The sequence below is a fragment of the Anabrus simplex genome, chromosome 6 (assembly GCF_040414725.1).
Source record: "Anabrus simplex isolate iqAnaSimp1 chromosome 6, ASM4041472v1, whole genome shotgun sequence".
Taxonomy (NCBI): Eukaryota; Metazoa; Arthropoda; class Insecta; order Orthoptera; family Tettigoniidae; genus Anabrus; species Anabrus simplex.
The window spans coordinates 117,609,271-117,628,244 of NC_090270.1; the positions used below are offsets into that span (position 1 = coordinate 117,609,271).

The following is an 18,974-nucleotide window of genomic DNA, read 5'->3' on the forward strand; positions in this document are numbered from 1 at the left end:
ACCAAGAGGAATGTCGGCGCAAACAAATGCTCTGCACACATCTAAATAATACTGGGAATATTTAGTTGGGCCTGCATTTGAAGTAGCTGGTTCAGCTATTAGTAATTCTCGCGAATGCACACGCGAAGCAGCCGAAGTATGCTTATTTCCAGACAAATGCTGGATTACTTGAGAACGTTGATCTGCACGTACTGTTTTACCACACGGTTGGCAAAATAATACTTTTCCATCGGTAGTGAAAATGCTGTTAAATTCCACTACATATTGTTGAAGACGCGACCTTGTACTCGACTTCTCTTTTGGCATTATTTTGCAGGTTACGACACACGCATTTACGGTGAATCACTTCTTCAAAAAAAAAGAATAGCAGCGTACACTGAAGGAAATATTTCTTATAAATCCATACAAAATCACACGACCACGGGAATGATATATGGACCCGAACAGCTAACCTTACTCTTAGGAGTGATGGAATTCCACTACCTAATGGTGGGGCAATATTCGTCCGAGTTTCCCATGTCGTAACGGAATTACGTCACCTTATATCTCGGTGATTGCCTTACGCTGATATTCTATAAACAAAACCCGAGAGGGCTGACTCATTAAGAGTTGGAATGACCTCATGCAAGGAAACATCTTGTGCAGCAAATCAAATCGCTGTCTAAATGTAACGACGTAGCCAGTGACCAGCAAGTTTGAGAACTTATGGGGGGAAGTCCATAAATAACCGAAACGTTCAGATACATTATGTTAAATACACTGTTAAGAACAATACCGTAATCGTAAAATGAAAATATGAGCATTGTTTTATAACACAGAAGCATTTTAAATTTTATTGATCAACAAATATTGCCGATTTATGTGCTTATTATAGATTTTCTTAAAATATGTATTTACATTTTAAAAATGTGAAAATATGTGTTTTTATGTGAAATAAGATTCAGTTTTTACACTTGGGGATGCACAATAGGAATAATGAACTTCGTAACTTGCGTTAAAACTTACGCAAAAAAAAATGTAATTACATAAAAATCCGCTCCCTAGTAATTACATTGTTAGTTACAAAGTTAAGGAAAAGAATATTGCCTCCGAAACAAAGGTATAGGATCTTAACTGAAAAGCTAAGTCATTTCGACAAATTTAACGGTGAACGTGAAATTCGAGGATAAACTCCTGCGTAAGAAAAAGAAATTATTACATTTAAATAAAGTTGAAAACCGAAATAAACGTAGAAACAGTGCTGAGACCGGGTTTTCCCACGAGGGGACCGAAGGAGGAGTACGTCCGCTGACTAAGATTGTCAGATGATCAAAGAGTGTCCTGTCAATCGCCTCCAGTGTCAATCGCTCCCAGCGTAAAATGTGTGACAATCGCTCCCAGTCCGGTCCAGTTGTTCACCTTTGAAATCGCCCCCAGAAGGGGCCGTTCTCATTAAAGAGTATTCCTGAGAGTTTTCCCCACCACCTCTCAAATCCAGCAGTGTTCTGCAGGCCAGCTACGGTGATGGTGATGGTGAGTATTGTTTTAAGAGGAAGTACAGCTAGGCACTAATCAGAGAGAAAAAAAGAAAGACAAGGGCCACGTAGGGCGTGAAAATGAAAGACGCTTTATAGTTCTCGCAACCTAATAGCTTCCGGGTAAAAAAAGAACAAATGTTGACCAAGGAAGGTCGGATAGGATAGATGAAAGTGAAGAGCCTGGCACAAGTAAATGGAAGCAATGCCAGTGCCCCGTGGTCGCCATCCTACGGTCCCCAAGTTCAGACCCCCCCGGGGACCCCTTTAGTCGCCTCTTACGACAGGCAGGGGATAACGTGGGTGTTATTCTATCGCCCCCACCCACAGGGAGAGGTCAACTACGTACGGGCAAAGTGTTACACTGACTGTGTGTAACCATCAGTTGTGTTTAGGACTACTATCTGACTCCCATCACACTTTATCCAGGATTTGGACTGGCTACATACAATATAATTTGTATATAGGCGTGTTTAAAACCAGTTATTGGCTTCGTCAGTTACTTTGTGCTAAAATTAACCTCCGTCAGTTTTAAGCATGGACATTTACTATATTTTCATTTCTCCCTGATTCTATTTACACTATTTACATATTTACTCTCGCCAATCAACGATGAACCTACTGGATTTCATAGCAACTCTTCAAAGTTTTTGGAGATGAGAAATTGTTTTCAAGCAAGCGACAATATCACCACGTTCTTCATATTTTTAAACTGTTCTTTCCAGTCTGTCATCTAGAGCGATGTAAGCGGTCTTTTTTCGTTTACCTTCCATACTGAGCTGGGCCCTTATCAGCGCACATGCAGAACTCTCTGCTTCTTTCTTTAAACATTTGATGAGGTCTTTGATTCGAGGATTTTGTCTTCCAAGTTCGGCGTTAATTTTGTTGTGCCATCCCTCGACGGAGTTGGTGGTTCGATGACGCCTGCCGTAACAACTCCAAATCTCGACTGGAACTTCTTCATTCTCCATCCACCTTTCTACGAAATAGTCCAAAAATGCAGAACGTTTTTCATTGTCAGGTACTCTGGAATTAATGTATTTCCAACAAGCCATCGGAAACATCCTCAAGTCGAAGAAACGCTAAAGAAGCACACATGCGGATTAACATTCTCACTTCTTCGTTCTTCACATACTCACAAGTAAGTTCCAAATATTGAACTTTTCTCCATATGCACTTGTTCATGTGGAAGTAGCATCCCTTTACCTCAACTGCTGGAAATACAACTTTAATGGCCGAAATTGCAGCCGATTCAAAATCGACCATCACTCTCGCTGGATTCCACTCTGGTATGGCCTCAATAAGAAGGCGAAAAAGCCGAATATGTGCTTCTTTTCTTTTGTTTGGCAAGATAGCAAATACAACTGGTTATATATTTCTTTCGTTTTTTTTTTAGCTTCCAATGTCTACATGAATGGTATAAATTTGAGAAAACTGTTTACTGCAATTCTTAAAAGTTCCATCAATAAAAAATCCTTGCTTATTTCTCAAAGCTCCTTTTCCTAAAGTTCCACTAAAATAATAAGTCGCTCGCCAGTGGAATCGTCTTTCAAAATAAAATTACTCCCGTCTATCATGGTAAGCAGTTCCATTTCCAGGACGACTTCTTCAGACGATTCCGGTTCTCGTTGATTACCTTGTGATTTGGCTCTGTGACGATATAATGCCCGCGGCTGTGAGCTTGCATCCGGGAGATAGTAGGTTCGAATCCCACTATCGGCAGCCCTGAAGATGGTTTTCCGTGATTTCCCATTTTCACACCAGGCAAATGCTGGGGCTGTACCTTAATTAAGGCCACGGCCACTTCCTTCCAACTTCTAGGCCTTTCCTATCCCATCGTCGCCATAAGACCTATCTGTGTCGGTGCGACGTAAAGCCCCTAGCAAAAAAATATAATGCCCTCTTCGTAACTTGCTGTGCTGTTATTTCGGTTACGAAATCATGGCCCTTGCTGTGGAGATTACCCATTTGTTCGCAGTATATTTTATAAACTAGCGTGTCCTCGCGTGCTCTCTTCTTCGCCTGATTGAGAGCTTTTAATACTTCTAAGCGAGCTTCATCAGGAGGTCCACATTGATGCTCGCTTGAAGACAGCACTTCACCACGTTGGCTATTGATTGATCCTCAGCAACGTGCCGATCTCTTCCTTGTACAGCACCAAATTAGAGTTTCATCTTCTTTTGTCCTTTTAACTTTGTACGAGTAACCTTGGTAGTGGGCACGCGGCTTCCCGTGACTGTTCGTTGAAACTTCCATATCAAGCACAACTAGAATGCACTAAATATATATGACCAGAACACTATGACACTCGGAGCAAAAATGAGAGGAAGTAAGGGTAGCAGGCAAGTGCAATTTTTAGAGTCCCGTGGAATTTCCCGGGAAGGGGCCGGACAGTGAGTGAACAGCTAATGGACTGGGGGCGATTGTCACACATTTTAAGCTGGGAGCGATTGTCACTGGGGGCGAATGGCATATATTCGATCAAAGACCCAGCTCCTACTTCGTTCCCACAGAAGGAGCGGGGTGAGATCGAGAAACAGGAAATGGTGCATCCACCAAAGCGAACCAATCAGAATACGGAATTCACCTTCGAGTTTCACATTCACCAATTACATTAACTCTTATTTTCTCCAATCAAAAGTCTCTTCGTTCTTGCTGACACAGCGATAATAAATGTTCGAGGAAAGTCTTCATTTACGCAACAGGAAACGCGCTTCCAGAACTGCAGTTTCACAAGTTTTGACAACAACAAAAAACGAAAATATTAAAATTCACAGATAAATGACCATTTTGATGCATAGAGAAGATGGATAGATCCAGGTTTACGAAATCGAAACAATTCTTCCAGGTCCAAACAGAATAAAATCTTATAGAACAACAAAAAAATTAAAACATTAAATTAAGAAATTTTAATCAATTCCCACTGCTCTCTTTATACTGTTACAAGCTCCTTTGGAGTATCGATACAAATTTATTTTCAAACTACTCCCCATAGACATTATACTTCACTATTGCCAGCGTTGATAAAGCTTCTGTAAGCACTGCTGGAAGCCACCTTCTTACAAGTTCCCCTAATGCTTCCTGCGATGCTGTTTTTATTTCATTTCCTGAAGTAATGTAACGTTCCTTCCGATGTTTTTCAACCTTCAAGAAAATGGGGAGAGTAGCACTGCCGCAGGGTTTACGCGTGGCAACTTTGGAGTGTTAGTCACGTGAAAGAAATAAAAACGTATAGATGCTGGCATTTCATTTATTTGTCGTGCCACATCAGTACTTTGCTGTATACAGGGATATGATAAGAGAAGTATGAAATGTGAGGACTACACGAGCCATCGATTCACCGAGTGTCCCACGGCGTCACTTGAACTGCCAACAGCATCTGTCTCCATAACGTTTGCGCCTCTCAGCTTTGCTACGGTATCTAATCCGACGTATTCGTTCGGTGGACGTCGTTTTAAGCTTATTGGATCCCTCCTTCGCTCTGCTTAGTAGTTCAATACGTTCTCAATGTTGGGTTGTTTTTCTTTCCCCCGCTTATTTTGCATGTACTTGGACGTTCTGCTGCCTACACACCAATACTTCCCAGTTTTCACTCTATCGTCTGAAATGTTCCATTATCCACTACTATACTATATCAGCACTAGGTGAGAGAAACTACTCTACCTGCTGAAATCAGCTTAACTGAATGGTTGTAGTGTGAATAAGTGTGCGCCTCAGGATTTCTTTTTAGCTGTAAGGAAAACCATATTAGGTTATTATTTTAGCCTATTATGCATATAGTATATATTATGTGCTTTGATTTTATGTCATCATCCGAATTTTTTATGATGATGATGATGATGATGCTTGTTGTTTAATGGGGCCTAAAATCTAGGTCCAGTATTCGGGAGACAGTGCGACTGAACTCCACTGTCCGCAGCCCTGAAGATGGTTTTCCGTGGTTTCCTATTTTCACACCAGGCAAATACTGGGGCTGTACCTTAATTAAGGCCACGGCAACTTCCTTCCCACTCCTAGTCCTTTCCTGTTCCATCGTCGCCATAAGACCTATCTGTGTCGGTGCGACGTAAAGCAACTTGCAAAAGAAAAACATCTAGATCATCGGTCCATTAGAATTTTTACAATCAACTTCATATATTGTAATACTTAATAATATTATTGTGTTTACACTTGCTCCTAACTTTAATTTAAAGTTTCAGCATTTGTCATCACTTAACTTTAAAGATCTGAATTATTTGATTATTAATGTACTGTAAGTCTTAAATATAACATAAATTATGTACGTTTGAATGTTAATATAGTTTATTTATTTAAATTCGTTCTCAATTATATTAATTCAATGTTAACTATTTTAATTATTTTATTATTCTCTTGTAGAATAAAAACAGCGTGGTTAAGCGTATGAGAGGTATTACATCCCTATCTTCGCCACTGAACAAGGCACTAAGAAATAAATATGTTGCTGAATATTTGAACCTGATAAAAACAGGATTGGTCAAGAAGTTGGATCTGGTGGAGAGAAAGATTCTGAGGAAGATACTGGAACACCAAAGAACAGAGGATGGATCATACAGAAAAAAAGGAGACCAAGAATTATATTTCAAGACGGAAAAAACTCAGATACCATCCGGAAGAGGAGAGTCGTGTTCTTTGGACATATCTACAGGATGAACCCGGGAAGACAGGCTAATCAGATAATAAAGTTTTCTGAGATCTGAAAAACTACACTGCACTGGTATCAGGAGGTGAAGAAGGATTTGGAAGAAATGGGAATACAAGGATCGTAAATCAGCAACGGGGATGCGTATAAGTCGATGATCAAGGCCACCAACAGGTTTCAAGGAAAAGTTAGTTCCCGCACCCAAGCGCCGTGGACACAAGAAAAGAGATTGCAGAGTGAAAGGATGAAGGAGTACTGGACGAGGATTAAAACCCAGAAACAGATGAAGCTGAATTCGAATTAACGTGGTCCATAGTCGGTCAAAACGAAAGAAGAAGAAAGAAAGAAAGAAAGAAATAAAGTATCTTTGTTCTTTATTCCATTAGCTACAAAACCAGACATACCTTCCGACCGATCCTACCCCCTTCCTGTTCTCACGTATATAACTTCCGTGCCCTGTTTTGTTTGGTCCTTAGTCCTTCCTCTTTACAAATATGACATTACGTTAGATCTACGTGCAATGAAACCATGGTTTCTATGCGTTTCAAAGGTAAATTAAAATCCGTTTCACCGGGCGAGTTGGCCGTGGGCGTAGAGGCACGCGGCTATGAGCTTGCATCCGGGAGATAGTAGGTTCGAATCCCACTATCGGCAGCCCTGAAAATGGTTTTCCGTGGTTTCCCATTTTCACACCAGGCAAATGCTGGGGCTGTACCTCAATTAAGGCCACGGCCGCTTCCTTCCAACTCCTAGGCCTTTCCTATCCCATCGTCGCCATAAGACCTATATGTGTCGGCGCGACGTAAAGCCCCTAGCAAAAAAAAAAAAATCCGTTTCATCGATTTTTTGAACGTGACTTTGCAAAGAGCTAAGTTGGGTAACTAGGCAGAATATTTAAGAACTACAAGATTTCCAAGTTTGGTGAGCTAATCTGAAACCAGTATGGGCTTTTATTTTAACTATTTGCTTTATGTCGCACCGACACAGGTAGCACTTATGGTGACGATGGGATGGTGTGAAAATGGGAAAGCACGGAAAACCATCTTCAGAGTTGCCAACAGTAGGATTCGAACCCCTTACCTCTCGGATGCAAGCTGGCAGCTAGGAGATCCAAACCTCGTAGCCACTCGCTCGTTCAGTATGGGCCTACGAGAAGGATATTGACATGAAGAACATACGCTTCCTCACGGAAAATATGGACTGACGCCAGTATGGAAGAATCAGTCCCAAATTTCGTATTAAAAGTTCCTTCCGTAATAAAATACTTCTTGTGTATTTCTTTGTACATGTGTAGAATACACAATTTTTTGATAAATGTCTTAGTTCCTTTATGGTAGGAAAGTGACAGTGTATTGTACAATTAGTAGCAAACTTTGTCATTTAAACTCGTTCTAAAATATTAGGACAAGAGTGTAAATAAACCTCCATGTATTATTATTATTATTATTATTATTATTATTATTATTATTATTATTATAGTCCGCCTCTGTAGTGTAATGGTTAACATGATTAGTTGCCACCCCCGGAGGTCCGGGTTCCATTCCCGGCTCTGCCACGAAATTTGAAAAGTGGTACGAAGGCTGGAACGGGATCCACTCAGCCTCGGGAGGTCAACTGAGTAGAGGAGTGAGGGGTTCGATTCCCACCTCAGCCATCCTGAAAGTGGTTTTCCGTGGTTTCTCATTTCTCCTCCAGGCAAATGCCGGGATGCTACCTAACTTAAGACCACGGCCACTTTCTTCCCTATTCCTTGTCTATCCCTTCTAATCTTCCCATCCCCCACAAGGCCGCTGTTCAGTATAGCAGGTGAGGCCACCTGGGCGAAGTGCTGGTCCTCCTCCCCAGTTGTATACCCCCTACCCAATGTCTCACGCTCCAGGACACTGCCCTTGAGGCGGTAGAGGTGGGATCCCTCGCTGAGTCCGAGGGAAAAACCAACCCTTGGGGGTAAACAGATTGAGAAAGAAGAAAGAAAAAATAATAATCATAATTTTATTTGGTTTACATCCCACTAACAACATTTTTATGGTTTTCGGAGACGCTGAGACGGCGGAATTTTGTCCTGCAGGAATTTTTTCTTATTTGCCCATAAATCTACCCACACGAGGCTGAGGTATTCAAGCACCCTCAAATACCACCGGACAGAGCCAGGATAGAACCTGCCAAGCTGGGCTCATAAGGTCAACGCTCTACCGTCTCAGCTGCTCAGCTCGGCTACATGAATTAACTAGACAAGAAATGTCTACGATAATATGCTCCTTCCTTTAATTCGGGTTTATATACTGTACTTAGAATTTTTTTGTCGATCTCTTTTTGTTTTAGCATCTGTACCATTGTACAACGTAGACCGAGTATATGAATGTTAGAGGGTTAGTCATACTGATAAGTTTTTTAAAATCGATTTCTCGCGCTGTTATAATTTTATCGGCTTCTGAAGTTAGTCAATCAGATCGCTTCGCGGGCGACTTCAAATGGGCTTTGCGAGGCGGTGTTGCTAAATTTTGACGTGGCTGAAGACGGGTTTGAAAGCACGGCGGAGGGCGGGTTGATGCGTATACAATATTTTTTTTTTTTGCTTTACGTCGCACCGACGTCTTATGGCGACGATAGGATAGGAAAGGTCTAGGAATTGTAAGGAAGCGGCTGTGGCCTTAATTAAGGTACAGCCCCGGCATTTGCCTGGTGTGAAAATGGGAAACCACAGAAAACCATCTTCAGGGCTGCCGACAGTGGGGCTCGAACCCACTATCTCCCGATTACTGGATACTGGCCGCACTTAAGCGACTGCAGCTATCGAGCTCGGTGATGCGTACACAAATGCTACCAAAGGGCATTTTGAACATACGAGTTTCATGTGGTATGCCGGTACGCTCTTCTACTGGGGGTTTTCTATCTACGTGAAGTTGTAGAAAATGACTTCTAACAGGGAAATAAAACACTTCCGAATCCATGTTCATATAACACATCGTTACGCCTCAAAATAACGTTATGCGACAATTTTGAGCGAAGAAATACTGACCCGCAGCGATGATTTTCGTGCAATATAAAGAACGATGGCGCAATCACATTGGCGGAGAAAATGTTTATTTTCGAGAAATGAGGTCACTTTGTTACTTACAGGCGCGCGATTCAAATTGACGAACTGGCTGTATTCATTGTGCTAGAGCGCAAACCGCTGCCCGCCGCTGTGCTTCATAGAATGGAGGAAAAAAGAGGGTGTATGATAGAAGTAGACAGAGATAATGATCGGTGCGAATTCAGAGGTTTCTCCTTCGTTTAGCGCAGTCACTTCCCAGCCACAGTAGGCAGTATACTGTTTGTTCCGTCCATATTAAGTTTGCGGTATAAATGAGTGAGAATGGCTCCGTTTCGGTACATCAACTAAGAAATGGCTGAGATGCACCTAGCCAATGACAAATAGCAACGAGAGAGAAATCGCACTGATTTATGGCGTCCGGCACTTTAATCGCTGCCAACCTCATCATTCAATTTTCGTGTCCATTGGCAGGCGACGGCGTCGTAGTGCGCACGTTTCAGCATCGGTTTGGTGTCAATATTTGGGCCGGCTATTGCTGGTGGCTATTTGCTTGCTTGGGCCGTACGTCCTTCATCCTCGCCTGAACGGTGATGAATACTGCTGTTTCTCTGTAGAATCACTGCCTGGATTGAAAATCCACAGCCTTTTTCCAGTCATTCGACAGGGTCAGGAATGAAATTAATGAAGCCTCATCTATCGGCGGGGATGGGAATTGTGCCAGTTGCCGAAGCCTGTCACACTCCTCTCACTGCCTGGATTATTGTAAGATATTCCCGTAGGTATTCGGTAGCGAATGGGGCTGTGTCATAGTGGCGCTCAACCACATTTCACTTACACAGCACTTAAATTACCATTATCCTGGGAGATGAGTAGGCCATGGCGGGCTAGTTAAATGGCCTCCACGCTCGGAAAAATTTAACTTCCATGGACTTTTCTTGTTACGTGAAAATCGAAGTAGAAGGAGGGAATATTGGAAATTTACTGTTTTTTTCGTTCGATATTTCATTACTTTCACAACATTGTGAGTAAAGGAATGCACGATCGTGTAGCAGCAGCGATGAATCTTTGCGGATGTTAAATAATAAAGAACGTTACTAAGACCAACAGACGAGAGGAGAAATGATCAGGTGCATTCCTTGACTAACTATTCTGTCTTCATTACTGTGCGTGTTCTTGTACTGCGTGTGCAATTACGGCTACTTAATATTGGATATAGCCTGTAAGAGACACGGACAATTTCGCGCGAGGTGAACGAAGAAACTTGTGCAATCGCGCGGAGCATTATCTCTGTCTCCGTCTATCATACAATCCACTTCCCCTCCTTCCCTGAAGCACTGCGGTGGGCAGCGGTTTGCACTCTAGCACAGAAAATACGACAGTTTGTCAATTTGAATCGCGCGCCCGGAAGTAATAAACTAACCGCATTTTATCGAAAAAAGAAAACTTGTCTGCGCCAATCCGATAGCATCATCGTTCTTAACATAACACGAAGAGTATAGTTCATTTTTTGTTAGTATACTTTATATAATAATAGCCATAGTGGTCAATGTATAGTTCTATAGTTCATATAGCACTTAACTATTACAGAATTTTGTCAGCGAGATTTGTCTGCTTTTGAATTTTATCACATAGTATCTGTCAGAATCTTCATATTTTCCACAACTTATTTTCCCATGTCCCTCCTCGCCCATATACTCTGACCCTGCAAGTTACTGCCGTTTCTTAGCACAATTTCTGCCATTAGGATAGAGAAAAATTGCACCCTAATTGTTCTTCGTCCTTTCGCTTTGCCCACTCTCTCCACATCGTCCATGTCCACTTCACTGAAATTTATCTTCATCCTATCCCGTATGACGTCTACCACCTTATAGATTAAATCAATCTTTCCTTCCTTCTCACCTTCTTCCACACCGTATATAAATATGGCTTTCTTCATTCTCTCCTGCCTGTACCCTTCTGCTTCCTTCTTCATCATCAACACCTCCTCTTCTAGATGTTTCACCTTCCCTCTTAATAACTCTATTTCTTTCTCATTGTTGCACACTTTATTGTTCGATTCCTCAATCTTAGTTTCTAACCATTTCTTCATGTTCCCTATCTCCTTTCTCTGCTCTTACATCATGTCCTTTATATCTTGCACCTTATCCCAGTGACAATGTTCTCGTATCACTTCCTTCGCTACCACCTTAAGTGCTGCCAAATCTTCCATGCTGAATGTGCCACTGGTATTTGGGGTCTGTGTTTAATTCCACCCCCACCCCCACCAATGACCAGAAGCACTGCTAACACTGCTGCTACCAGCACCGCTTCACCCCATTTCACCTCCTCTTCTCTTATTGCCACTCCATTCTTGGCATCCTTCCTCAGCTTCAGCTGCCATCTCCCAATCGCGGCCCGGTACTGCTCGATACCAACCATGTTCCCGGCACGCACTGTACAACGCAACCTCGCTCCTCGCTCGCACAAGCCAGACTGATATGGTATCTATCACATTGGTTGCCACAGAGTTTACACTGGCACAGTTTACTTGGATCATGGTAGGTATCTCTCTTGCAGATTTTGTAGTGGAAACCATGGACCGCAAAGCGAGTCATGGTGTGCCTCAGTTCATAGTTAGCCGTTATCCCTGTTGATTATCGCGTCTGTGGAGAAGAAATCTAGCCATATATCTTCCCTTTTGTCCTGAAGTTCCTTTAATAGGCTCCGGTATGCACCTGACGTGGGCAATGATAATTCAAGCCTTAGATCTTCAATATAGAAGGGCTCTCTGGCGAGCAGGTATACCAAACGTGATGGAGTAAACTTAGAGACTCCCAATGCTTTTTTCAGAAAAATAGCTTTTTACCTTTTCAATTTCTTTGATGTCTTCCTTTTGCAGTTGGTCCCAGATTAGTGTCAGGCCGTAGGTTAATATCGGTGAGATCTTTCGCTTAAACAATTTCAACGCAGTTTCCAATGACATTTTCTGTATATTCTGAATCCTGTTCATGACAGATATGGCAATTGCCACTTTCTCCTTGATGTGGTAGCTGAACGTGTTCCCGATTGTCTGTACTGTTAATCCAAGATACTTAAACTGTGAGACAACTGTTAGTGGTTCTCGTTTGTAGTATATTATATCACTGGCTGCTGGCTTGCCACCTTTCCTGAAAGTCATTGTCACTGTTTTCTTCTCATTTAGTGAGAAGTAAGTGATGTAAGTTTATCGAATGTTTCTTAAAGGATTTTTAGTTCACGAGACACCAGTACCATGTCGTCTGCGTATGCATATATTTTCACATTTCCTGAAGCAATGATCCTGGGAATGTCCGCAGTCGCAGTATTGAAGAGCAAGGGGCTGATTGGATTTCCTTGTAATACTCCAATCTTCTGCTTTAGTGGGTCTGACACTTTATATATACACCCTGTAGTTCATGCAATACTGAACCATGGATGGCAGAACCTACCCGGCCAGAGTTCATAGATGAAATGTTATCACATAGCGGTTTTTCTAGGTTCTTCTAACGTGTAAGGAATGTGTCTTGGAAGTTTGGCCATACATTCTGTTTGCACAGTTGTACGAATGCGCTTACTTTAAACCGTGGATCATACTCTGACTGATACAAAACTTCTTGATTTTTAAATACGATTGAATAACTTGCAACGTGATGAAACGTGTTCAGCAGAATATGTTTTTCGTTGTAACTGTAAATATTTTTGCTTGCTTTCATTGAACTCTTTTCATCGTATGAATGTATAATTTCTTGTCTCAAAATAATGCATAATATTATAATTTCCATTACTTCCTATGATACTACTGAACACTCTACGACCTGATTTTACCGAGCTCGATAGCTGCAGTCGCTTAATTGCGGCCAGTATCCAGTATTCGGGAGATCGTGGGTTCGAACCCCACTGTCGGCAGCCCTGAAGATGGTTTTCCGTGGTTTCCCATTTTCACACCAGGCAAATGCTGGGGCTGTACCTTAATTAAGGCCACGGCCGCTTCCTTCCCACTCCTAGCCCTTCCCTGTCCCATCGTCGCCATAAGACCTATCTGTGTCGGTGCGACGTAAAGCAAATAACAAAAAAAAAATAACGACCTGATTTTTAACTTTTTGTTGCAGGATGCGAGAATATGTTGAAGAAAATGAGAAGAGCGACCCTCTCATCCATGCGCCTGACAAGAAGAACAACCCGTGGGCAGAAAAAGGGAAGTGCGTCATAATGTAACTGTTGCTACATCCACCAGGAAGATCTGCCATAACATCATGTGACAAGCAGCAAATTAAACCTGGACTGCGCATTTACAGGACGCTTTGGAAACGGTGTCGTTCGATGGTTCTAATAAATGAATCACCGATGATAAAGAACGGTGACAAAATAATACGATTGAGGAGAAACAAAAAACTGAGACCAAATATTAATAAATTGCTCTCTATGTTGATAGAAAGCAATTTTATTATGCACGTTGTCATTGAGCTAACATTAATATGGATGGAATGTTAAGGGCGATATTGAGGTTATGTATTACCTGCTCTAAACACAGGGAACAAAATATTGTTTGTTGTATATAGCGCAAGGGTTAGCATATTATTACCACCAGCTAAATGTGTTTCGCATTTTAATTACATTTTGAAAGATATAGCTGAGTGCCCAGGATTTGTTGAGAAGTGTATCTGCTTCATTAGTTCATGAAGTATTTGTTAAACTCAAGAGACAATTTAATCGTATAAAAATGTATTCTTAAACTGTATAATAGTTCCTCCATACGCTTGCCTTATCAGTTGAACAAAATTCAAAATTCCAAAGAAGTATTTTAGTTTCTTTCTTTTGTAAGATGATGATTTCTCAAGTACGAGATTTTTTTTTTCAGAAGAAAGATGGATGCTGTTATCGTGGAGGAAATATTGCAATAATATTTAATTAAAAGTTACGCTCCTGTAATGTCTTGTTACATTTGTTGTTGGTCGGGATGCTCTTTTTCGCAAGAATACATTTTCCTGTCAGTGTAATTTGGACGAGCATTTTCGTGTTTATCATAATTATTATTAACGACTGGAAATTTGTGTATTCGAATTTATTATTTATTCTCACTGCTAGCCATCGTATAAATATCACCTTGTGTAAGTCGATCATTCTCTTAAAAGCATACATTCTTTGAATTTATGTATGTAATTAATGAGAAGTGTCAAATATTAATGTAGGTTCTTGTTGAAAATATTCGTAATCCTTAATCCTTTCATTAAACGTGCCCAAACATGCATTTGCGTTATCTTAAGCTCTCGTAATTTTCAAAACTAAAACTATCCTCAGTTATGCGCCAGTTTTGCTTCTTAAGACTGTCAAATTTACAATAAAATTAGATACTTTGTACACATTTAAATATTGGAAATAATTTTGGAAAACTTGGGGTACAGGGCAAAGACTGATATAAATTTCACGAAGAACTGGAAAATGTTTTCTTTATTCTTGCGAAGAGAGATTATTGTAATAGAAGTAATATACTGTGCATGTATTTTTAATTCATGAAGTTCATTTCTTGAGTGGTTTCCACTAACTGCCATGAAAATTACTATTCAAGCGGTATATACATAACCTGGTTTCTATTGAGAAAAAATGTGTCCCTTTTTTTCACACTGATGGGGGTCTTATCGGACTTACGAGATGATTCCGTACGCATTTTTTAAACCAGTACAATTTATAAAAGTGGACCTTTTCTAATTATCAGTCCAGATCAACAGTTTATATGAGAACATCTAGTTAAAACGCAGTGTGATACTGTCGATAGATTTAAGTCCGAAAGTTCCCATATTGGTGGACAAGTCAGGTTAGTCTACAAAATAAAGAAGTGTTGAAACTAAACATCGCACTTTACATTCCTCAATAATGTATAGGGGCCGTAGTAAAATAGGACCATTACATTTACAGTATATATATTTTTAATTTTCTGTACCTTGCAGGGTGTATTGTCACTCTGTTTACTTTTAAAACTCTGAAAATGGTACCTCATTGTGCATATGGACAAGTTTCAAAGGTTAATTTTAATACTTAGTTAATACGGTTTAATTCAATAGCATTGTATGTTTTTACCTTCTCCGGTCATGGTTTGAAACGTCCACTTGTCCCAAGCCTCGAAGAGTAATCATAGTTTATAAGAGTATCATAGATTTTTTAGACTGATTATCATTTGTAATAGCTCAGTGTAGATGATGATGTTGCAGCAATTAAATCGCGTTTACGTGCAATTAATTAATAATATCCAACTAAACGTAAAAACTGCAAAATAATAATTATCGTAATATTCATCCCTGATAAATTTCCTAGTAGAAAGTAGGTCCTAATGCATAAACATTCATACAGCTGAAAATCATTTTTAAAGGTAATAGAATATTCTGTAGAGAAACATGTGAATTTAAATGCGTATGACTTAATAATATAAATGGAAAATAACATCTCATTTCATCTAAATTTATTTCAATCAATTTTAAGCATAAGCTAAACATTTTTGTCCTATGTCGGTATGTGATCTGTTGCTAATATTATTTTCTCGGCCCAATTAATTTGGTGACCAATTCTAAGACTGTCAAATATATACATACGTACTGTACCTATGAAACTGACCAATTTGAATAGCCTCCTAGTACTTTCAATTAATGTTAAATTTGATCTTTTCAGTTCTTATGATTACAACAACAAAGGTGAGGTTGTGAATCCTTCATGACATATATAATACAATCGACAATGAGCTAGAATTATCTTTTAAGCACGACCATTCTGAATGACCTAGTTATTGAAACAAATTCCTTCCATTGTGAATATTTCAAGCTACCACATTCATATAATTGAAAACATGTTTATCATTAACTTGTTCCATTATATTACCAAATCGATGTATAAATGTTTCTTCCGATTCCATAACGAAAAGTAACCATTCTTAAGAATAATGTTGTTTTAATGTTATTCATCTTTTACCCACAGTCAGTCTGCTATAATTCAATGATTTTCAAAAGTATTATCATAAATTGTGGTCGCCAGAAACACGCAATGAAGTTTCATTAAACAATTATTCTACGTGTAACCAAACTAAAATATTCTACATTGTAGAATGGAAAATATTTAAATGTAAAGAAATCCTATGTTGTGATCTAATAGTTCATGCATTTAAGTACATGAACGTAAAATTAGTTAAGATAGTTCTTCATTTCTTCGGAATTTCAAATACGACAGATGTTAAAAATAAAAATGTTCGATCAGCTGCGTCAAACTTATCTTATCATGTGAATTTAAATTTTAATATCGAATACATTGCTGTTATATGATGTATTTTACTGTACTTAACTTCTTTGTCGGAGATATTTTAAAGGAGTTAATGGCAAATATTGTTGTTTCGTCTAAAGTTTTAGTCTTTTCTTACAATGAAATTCATTCAACTGCTGTTTTCTATGTGTTAGTTATTGCCATTGTCATAAATCATTAAAGTAATTAAAACAAATTTTAACTTGTATTACGTAAGATAAATATAAAGTTTTGCAACTTTGTGTGCACGATACAAAGCAAGGAACTAATTTCTCTTCAATACGATCTCTACTCGTTTGCTGAATGCATACTGCGCAGCGTATTTTGAACTGTACCAATGAGTTGTTTACCCACAAGTAGAGCCATAATCTTTTTGCATTAACGGTAAACGCGGCAAAAAAACTATTTTGAAGCGATTTTGAAAACTCTTAACGAGTTATATGATTCTGGTTAAGAAATTACTGATTTCGTTTACACGATTTAGAACGAATTAAAGCTATAAGGCCAGTTTAAAGTGGAATTTACTTATTTTGCGATAAGTTCGAAATGCATGGAAAGTAACGAGCCTGAATTATATTCCAGTATTACGTGTGGGAAGAGAAACAAGATAGAATAAGGATTTCTTGATTCGACAGAAGTGCCTGCTCATTATAATATTGTAGGAAATCCTTTAATCTATATTGAGCGAAAGCTATGGCCATGTAGGGTGAAAGGGTAATTTATTATGACTGTAATCTTTATTAGGGTACATTACAGTCCTATTCAGTATTACATAAGGAATAAGGAATGATTATCAATATTGTTTCTCTTTATATATCTATATTTCCTCACATAAACAGTTCACAAATCACACGAATGAGACTTTCTATGAACGTTTAGAAAATGATTACAGCAAAATTCAAGCGATGGTTCAAGAACTACTTCGCGAAATAACGCGAAAAATTGCTTCCTTTTCATGAAATCGAACATAAATTAATTCAAAAAATTCCTGTCTTTGGCGATAAGCTATACAATCTCAGTAATAGGAGTCCAGCAATTCGCTGTGACCAGCCTCATATTCAGACTAGCAGAACACACAGTAACTATCGTTGATGGACCGATAGTTGGCGTTGTTACTAACTTCTATTTGCACCTATTGTTCATGTACAAGCTGGCAGGTGTGGATTATTAGTTTAAAGTTATAGCAACCTCCGCACGCTTTGATATCCAGGACCTGCTCTGGAAAGCGTGCTTTAACACGTAAAAGTGTAAATTCCCGGAGAACCATTAAAAGTTACTAAGAAAATGCATATCATCTTTCTGGTAGAAAGCTGAACTGTAAGTACATATGCTGGGTGTGATTTTGTAATACGACTGACCATTTGCTCATTATTTTGGTTTTCAGCACATAAAACATGTGCAAGATCAGTAAATGAAATGATTAATTATTGAAAAATCACAATAGGCCTATGGTTGAACTGAATCTGTTTGTTAGGTCATCAGCCCAGAGGCTGATTGGATCTTCAAATAGCATCTCCAAAGGCTATACAGTTACAGGAAAAACCACAAAAACCAGTGGCAGCGCCAAAATAAGGCGTACTAGGCAAGATGAGGAATGAGGTAGTTTGCCATTGCTTTCCTCACTGGGCCAGACAGTGCTATTGTAGCACGAGTGACACTGTGAGCAACACCTTTTATAAAAATCACACGCACTGATTGTGCTCCTAATGTCATTATTTGACACTACCAATACCCCAGCAGCTTCCATGTTTTCACAGCCATGGATGAGACTGGGACTTCGGTGGAAGCTACACTTTGCTCTGGCCAGTGCCCAGAGTATCATATCAAATTTCATCTCAATTGGTCCTGAAATTTTGGTGTGTTTGAGAGAAAAACAAACGGATACTCTCTCATTTTTAAATTATTACGCGCTTGTTTGCAAATAATATAGTTTCAAGTCAATATGTAGAAATAGTTCATAATTATTCATGTCATAGTTTCCTCTGAATTTCGTGGAATTCTGTTCACCGATATAGACGTCATTTCATGCTTATTTTGAGGGAATATTAGCATAATTATCTTCAAAAACTGACCAGAAAATAAGAGGATTGTAATTTTGAAATGCATCGTTCCTCGGTAAAAAAAAAATATATACGACTGTCATGTGAAATAAGTCATCTCTCTTAATTCTTCACGATAGCCTATTTTTTTTCCCCACTGCGAATAACCCGGTACACTAACACACTCTTCCATTGAAGCAAAGCTCGATATTTGCCAGTGACGAAGTTAACTGGTGGAATTTGATGCAGTTCCTAACCTACGAACGGTCCAAGAGGTGGAGGAAATACGTAATAAATACAGTTACAACATCCAAACTTTTAAAAAATACCTATACTATAGGCATTTGCTTATATGCATCATTAAATAGCCGCTATATGGCAGCAAACAACGTTGCTTCGTATAGCTTTCGATCGATGGGATGCCTCACAAGCAGCACATTGTTATG

The 18,974-nt window shown here is 39.5% G+C and overlaps 1 protein-coding gene across 1 annotated transcript in view; it reads left to right on the forward strand.

Moving 5' to 3' along the window:
* Positions 1–13,423, forward strand: part of Ggamma30A (guanine nucleotide-binding protein subunit gamma-e) — a 66,661-nt gene extending 53,238 nt beyond the window's left edge. The window contains exon 2 of the mRNA XM_068228241.1: positions 13,318–13,423. Coding sequence (XP_068084342.1) covers positions 13,318–13,423 — 106 coding nt within the window. The remainder of the gene's footprint in view (positions 1–13,317) is intronic.
* Positions 13,424–18,974: the final 5,551 nt, after the last annotated feature.